The sequence below is a fragment of the Nycticebus coucang genome, chromosome 18, assembly GCF_027406575.1.
Source record: "Nycticebus coucang isolate mNycCou1 chromosome 18, mNycCou1.pri, whole genome shotgun sequence".
NCBI classification, from domain to species: Eukaryota; Metazoa; Chordata; class Mammalia; order Primates; family Lorisidae; genus Nycticebus; species Nycticebus coucang.
In genome coordinates, this window is record NC_069797.1 from 74,452,014 (window position 1) to 74,458,705 (window position 6,692).

Consider the following 6,692-nt stretch of genomic DNA (forward strand, 5'->3'; position numbering starts at 1 on the left):
AGTCCAGAGCTAGGCTGTGGCACGGAGGGTGAAAATAGCAGGTGGGAGCCAAGCCAGCCCAAGTCCTGGAGCAGCAGGATGGCTGTGGGCTGGACTCTGCAGGAGTGGCCACTTATGGCTGCCCCTGTCTGAAATCAGGGAGGACAGGGTGCCCCAAGGTCAGGCACCCTATTTTACTCCTCTCCTCTAAAGGGGATTTATGGGGCCAGGGGTTCTGCTGACTCCTCTACCAGCCACTAGGCCAGCTCTTAAACGGGGAGAGGTTTTGTGAATTCTTGGTGGGTGGAGAAGGATGGAAAGAAGCCTGCAGTCAACATGTTTATTGTGTACCCACTACACACCAGGGACTGTTATAGAAACCTGGAAAAGAAGGAGTCAGGGTAGCTTGGCTCTGTTGAGGGACAGGACCTGGGGGCCTCCTTTCTTTCTTTCTTTTTTGTTTGTTGTTGTTGCAGTTTTGGCCAGGGCTGGGTTTAAACCCACCACCTCTGGTATATGGGGCCGGCACCCTACTCCTTGAGCCACAGGTGCCACCGGGGCCTCCTTTCTGAGAGGTGGAAGGCCAAGTATATGGAAGGTGGAGGCCTCTAGAAACGAGATAGGGCTGAGGTATGTGGGACTCCAAGACTCGTGCCTTCCCTGGGGAAAATGAGAGCCCACAGGACCAGCTTCCCAGAGTCCAGCATCACCTCCTCTTCAGCACAGATATGCAGGACTTCTTGAGCGGCCCAATCTGCAGATGGGCATCCACACTCTCCAGGAAGAAGGCAGGTTTGAGCCTGTGTGTGAAGAGCCCTGAAAAGTGGCTGTCCAGGCGGCTCTGGAAGGGGTCAATGGGGGAGGCCGGAGTACCACTCCGGCGAGGGCGGGAGGCCTTCAGCCTCCGCAGGAGACTCATCTTGCCATCCCGCACAGCGTAGAAGGCCAGGGCCCGGTCGGCATACTCTAGGCAAATGCCTACTGTGGGTGAAAAGGGCTGGGGCAGGGACGCCTCCAGCCCGTGGAACCAGACAGAGAAGCCACGGCCATTCCACTGCAGGCAGCAGGAGTGGGCATTGCGACCCAGCCGGCCCCGGTCGTAGGGCTCCTGGGGGTTGAACCCTTCGGCCATGACGCCCACACTGACCCAGCCCTCAATGATCTCTACCTCCCAGTAGTAGGTGCCCCGGTCCAGGGCGCCCTCGCCCAGCACCTGCTCACAGTGGGTAAAGCGGGTGGGGGACTCAGGGTAGTTGATGGGACACAGCACCCTCTTGACACCTTTGGTTCCGAACAGCTGCAAGAATTTGTCTGCTGTGTCGCTGTCCAGGTCCACAATGTAGGCAACTGATCCCACAGACAGGAGAGAGAAGCTGGGTCAGGTCCCAGTATCAGATGGGATGGCCCCTCCCCTGGGTGCCACCTCCCCAATTCATGGCCTCTCCCTCCCTCCCAATCAGCATAACTCAGTGCTGCTGGAGGCCACCCCAGGAGCTGACCTAGCTCACCCTAGCAGCTGGGAAGGGGACTTCAAGCCCTCTTGTGCCAGGGCCCTGCTGGGGCCTGCTTCTGGAACCAGCCCAGCAGCCTTAAGAGGGCCCAGGTGTCCACTTACACTTGAGGAAATAGTCCCTGGGAGCTTCACTCTCCAGCTGATTGGTGCTATCGGGGTCCTGGGACTCTGCATCAGCTACAGGAGAGAAGACAGTGAGGGGTGCCCCCCTAGATGGCCCCTTAGAACCTGTGGCTATAATTCCTCCTCCCTTCAACCCTCTGTCTTCCCAGAGTCTTTTTTTTTTCTGTAGAGACAGAGTTTCACTTTATTGCCCTCGGTAGAGTGCCGTGGCGTCACACAGCTCACAGCAACCTCCAACTCCTGGGCTTAGGCGATTCTCCTGCCTCAGCATCCCGAGTAGCTGGGACTACAGGCGCCCATCACAACGCCCGGCTATTTTTTTTTGTTGTTGTTGCAGTTTGGCCGGGGCTGGGTTTGAACCCACCACCTTCGGTATATGGGGCCGGCGCCCTGCTCACTGAGCCACAGGCGCTGCCCCTTCCCAGAGTCTTAAGCCACCTGGGGACAGGCATGCACTGGAATAGGGCACTCTGTGCTCATGCCCTGTCAGATGCCTGAGTTCTGCCCCTTGCCCACTGTTCCCTGGGCCTCACACCCTCAGAAGGTAGAGTGTGGACTACGAGAAGCCTTTCTGCCCACTAGACTGAGGACAAAAGGACTGACTGGTCACCACGGGGTGGTGGCTCCAATTGCTGGCAAGATTTGGGCACCTCCTTATGCCAGGCAGTTTTCCTCCTTCACAGCTGAATGAACGTCAGGCCTGGGGGCCCGTGTGGAAGACCAGGAGAGGGTGAGTCATCTGAGGAAAGTGCCCACCTTCCGAGCCCAGTTTCTGCGGCCCGTCCTCATTGCTGCCCAGCCCCTGAAGCTGCTCCCACTGGCTGGCACAGACCTCGGCCAGCACGTCTCTCACTGTCCGGACAGCTTGGGATGACTTGGTGAAGCTGAGCTCCCTCGGGGGGCCAGGACCAGGGCCACACCCTTCCTCCAGGGCCAGCCTTAGTGCCAGCAGCTCCTGTGCCAGACAAATGCCCGTTCAAGCTGTTGGCCACAGCTCCTCCTAGTGGTGGTGGAGGGGGGAACAGCTCTGCCAGGAAGCTGGCACAGCCTGGAAGGCCAGGCACCCACTGCTCCCACCCTTTCTCCCTCTTTAGCCGCCAGAGCAGCCCTCACCTGTAGGAAGCTGACTGAGTCAGCCTCAGGGACCTGACTGAGGTTGTGGCGGGCCCGGGTCAGGCGGCTGCGCTGCTCCTCCTGTCGCCGCAGGTCATCCTGGGAGCGGCCCAGCATGGCAGCCTCCCCCTCTTCAATGAAGCACAGCACCTGGTTCTGGAAGCCCTGCAGGGCCATGGTAGCCTCTGCAAACAGCCGGCTCACCCTCTCCCGCTCTGCTACAGCTGCACTCTGCACAGGGTGACAGTAGGGGCAGCCATGAGGAAAAAGAACACTCCTGGACTTGGCCCTATCCTTCTGACCCCACCTTCCCACCTGCCCTCTTGGGGATATAGAGGGATTGGCCTGAGTCTGCCCTGGATCTGTGACACTCATGTTAGTGGGGTTGGGTGGAGCCCTAAGCATATGTGGAGTAGATTGTACCATGCTGAAAGCTCAGGCTGCCAGGAGCCTATGCAGGAGAGGACAGGGATGGGGGCTGGGAGGGGGGATCTGACCTTGATGAGGGCCACTGTGCGCCGGGCCTGTGCAATGCCAGCACCCAGCTCGTCCATGCAATCCTCCACGGCACTGAGGACTTTGGGCTGCTCAGCCTGTGGATGACACCCTCCATGAGTATGGGGTCTGGCAGAGGCTGCAGCCCTGCACTGGGGTCCCAGGCCTCCCCAGAAGGGCAACCAGGGAGTACTATCTGTACATGGTATGACTGGGAGTGGCCATGATGTCCCATAGTATGCCAGAGGTGCCTTTAGCCTGGGCACTGTTCCCCATGCCTGGTGGGAGCATGGGCTGTGTGTCTGCCTCCCTGCTCTGACCAGCCCAACTTGTACCTGGACCTCCATGGGTCTCAGTGTTGCTCAATGAATAGGAGAGCTCCCTCCAGTAGGGAAGGAGTGTGACTGCACAAGAGGACACTAAACTGTCCCAGAGATCACGGTCCCCAAAGAGCCTGGGCCCCCAATCCCAGACTGAAAAAAAAGGGGATTCCGGGCAAATCCCCTAGGTTTTATGAGTCACTGGTCCAGGCAGGGGAGACGGAAAATCCCAAGGCCAGAGGCGCCAAGACCGGGCTGGAGGCCAAAGGAAACTGGAGGCGGGAAGTAGAGGGACGCTGCGCACATGCTCCCACAACAGCCCCCGGACCAGCTGGACAGAGGCGATCTGTGTGCCCAGCCCGCCCTCTGTCTCACTTCTGTCGCCAGCCACACCCATTCTAAGCCGCAGCCTCAGCCTAGGGCAAATCTGAGCTGGGACAGGCATGAGCCCCGCCAGGCACATCAGCCGCACTGCGGGAACCCTGCGGGCCTCACCCGGCTTCCGCCCACCGAACACCCCCATGAACCCTAGCCCAGACTCAGGTCCTTCCGCTCGCCCTTCGCGTCCTTTTCCCTATATCACTGGTTCCTCCTTCCCGGTTCCCATCACCACCACGGCTGGCGGGCGGATGACATTGTCAAGGCTGGAAGGGACCGCACAATTCCTCAGGTCCCTTCCAGGATGGGAGGAAATTAAGACCCAGCCCGGGGAGGGTAGGGGACCCAAGGGCCTTGGCCCGCTCGCGGCACGGTCACTCGCCCCCGCCCGCGCCCCACCTCCTGGAGCGCCCGCTCCTGCTCCAACGGCACGAGCTCGTGGCCGCGGTGCTCCTGGGCGGCGCAGGCCTCGCACAGGCACACGCGCTCGGCGCGGCAGTAGCGCTCGAGCGGCCGCAGGTGGCGCGGGCAGAGACGTTCCTCCAGCCGGCGCAGCGGCGGCACCAGGCGGTGTCCGCGCAGCGCGGGGCTGCGCTCATGCGGGCCCAGGTGCGCGGGACAGAAGGAGGCGAGGCAGGAGAGGCAGGAGAGGGCGGCCGGCAGGGCCGCGCCCTCGGGGCACGCGTCGCAGCGCACCGGCTCTTCGCCCGCCGGCCATGGCTCGGGCGCGCATGGAGCCGACGGCTCCGGGGTGCTGGGCGGAGCGCTGGGCGCCGAGGGCTCGGGGGCCTGGGTCGGCCCGGGCCCGGGCTCGGGGCCCGAGCCCTGGCGGAGCTGCAGCAGCTCGGACAGCGTGTGGTTCTTGCGGAGCTGCAGACCGTCGGGAAAGGGCTCCTGGCACAGCGGACAGCGGGCCGCACTCCCGGGCCCACCGGTGCCACCGGAGCCGCGACGCGGCCAGAGCACACCCAGGCAGGCGAGGCAGAAGTTGTGGCCGCAGGGCAGGGTCACCGGCTCCCGGAGCGGCTCCAGGCAGATGGGGCAGCTGAAGGGCCCGCTGCTGTCCATGGCTCAGTGGCCGCCCAGGGCGCCGCGGGTACTGCTCCCGCCTGGGAGGGACCCGGACCGTTCGCGCCGCAGCACCGCCCTCGAGGACCCGGGCCAAGGGTCCGGCCCCCTCCCGCCCCCCTCTCGGCCCGCCCCCCAGCGCCGCCAGGCCCTAGCCCACACTTCAGGGCCCGCCTGCCTCAGAGGGCTCTTCGGCCGTCTGCTCCGCATGGTCCCGGGGAAGTCGCGGCTGACAGGATGTGAAAGGGAGGGGCGCGGGCAGGGACTCGAAGGGTACACGGGTAGGGGGCTGGGAAGGCTGCACTCTCCCCTTAACCAGGCCTGGGCTAGAGGGGCTGTGTCCCCAGCTGGGTCACAGCAGCACCTTTGTGCTCCAGACCTCTCCCTGGCACCGTTAGCAAAGTTCCTGAGCTGCTGACTGCAGAGAAAAACAACTGCTGATGTATGTATGTTTTTGCCCCTTAGCGACTCTATTTACCCCTGGTGGGGAACTTGGGCTTTTCTCAACCTGAAATGGGAAGTTGACGTTATCCTCCAGGGCCCTAGACTGAGGAATTTAGTTCTGCTCCCTGGACACTCACAGGCACCTTCCCCAAGTGGAAGGTTGGTGTTGTTTTTTTTTTTTTTTTTTTTTTGAGACAGAGTCTCAAGCTGTCGCCCTGGGTACAGTGCCGTGCCATCATAGCTTACAGCAAGCTCCAACCAATTCGGGCTCAAGAGATCCTCCTACTTCAGTATTTTTCTATTTTTTTTTTTTGTGGAGACAGAGTCTCACTTTATGGCCCTCGGTAGAGTGCCGTGGCCTCACACAGCTCACAGCAACCTCCAACTCCTGGGCTTAAGCGATTCTTTTGCCTCAGCCTCCCAAGTAGCTGGGACTACAGGCGCCCGCCACAACGCCCGGCTATTTTTTGGTTTTGCAGTTTGGCCGGGGCCGGGTTTGAACCCGCCACCCTCGGTATATGAGGCCGGCGCCTTACCGACTGAGCCACAGGCGCCGCCCAGTATTTTTCTATTTTTAGCAGAGACGCGAGTGTATGTGTTTCTCTTTTTGCACAGGCTGGTCACTGTCTCCGAGCTCAAGCAGTCCACCTGCCTCGGCCTCCCAGAGTGCTAGGATTACAGGCGTGAGCCACCACGCCCCGCCCCCAACTGGAAGCATTTTAAGACTCATTCAATTATACACTTAAGAAGGTGCATTTTGGCCAGCGCGGTGGCCTAATCTGTATGCAGATTCTTCCTCAATAAAATAAAGTAGTACTGAGGCAGAACCCAAAGTATAAGGTAAACATCCACGAGTTTATGCTGATTTAAATAAATGCCCGGGTAAATGAGTAAGGAGGGGTGAATAGACAGACACATTTCCCAGAGAATTCCAAATGATTTTTGTAGATACTTAACTTCCCACTCCTTAACCTGTGGGCTGTGCATAGTGACTCTTCCAAAGGGAGCAAAAGGTTTACACTGAAGAAACATGATGAAAGACCTCAGCCAGGTGATCAAGGTCAGCACCAGCATTGATGAGTCTTGTTAGTCCCATGTGCTTATGTGCTTTGTTGTTGTTGTTTTTGTGGAGGAGAAGGAAAGAGAAATTTATTACTTTGCTGTCAGGGTCCTCGCCCATGGACCCCGACCTGGTTGAGAGCAGGTAGGGAAAACAACGCTGGTGAAATTGGATGGTCTAGACAAGGTTAAGTGTAGAG

The 6,692-nt window shown here is 60.0% G+C and overlaps 1 protein-coding gene across 1 annotated transcript; it reads right to left on the reverse strand.

Annotated features, from left to right (window-relative positions):
• Nucleotides 1-209: 209 nt before the first annotated feature.
• TRIM47 (tripartite motif containing 47) lies at nucleotides 210-5,072 on the reverse strand. Its single transcript, XM_053569552.1, has 6 exons — nucleotides 4,321-5,072; nucleotides 3,226-3,321; nucleotides 2,729-2,959; nucleotides 2,372-2,570; nucleotides 1,595-1,669; nucleotides 210-1,326 (listed from the first exon to the last, which is right to left on the reverse strand). The coding sequence occupies exons 1-6, from the start codon at nucleotides 4,987-4,989 to the stop codon at nucleotides 686-688; spliced, it is 1,911 nt and encodes a 636-aa protein (XP_053425527.1). The 5' UTR covers nucleotides 4,990-5,072; the 3' UTR covers nucleotides 210-685.
• Nucleotides 5,073-6,692: the final 1,620 nt, after the last annotated feature.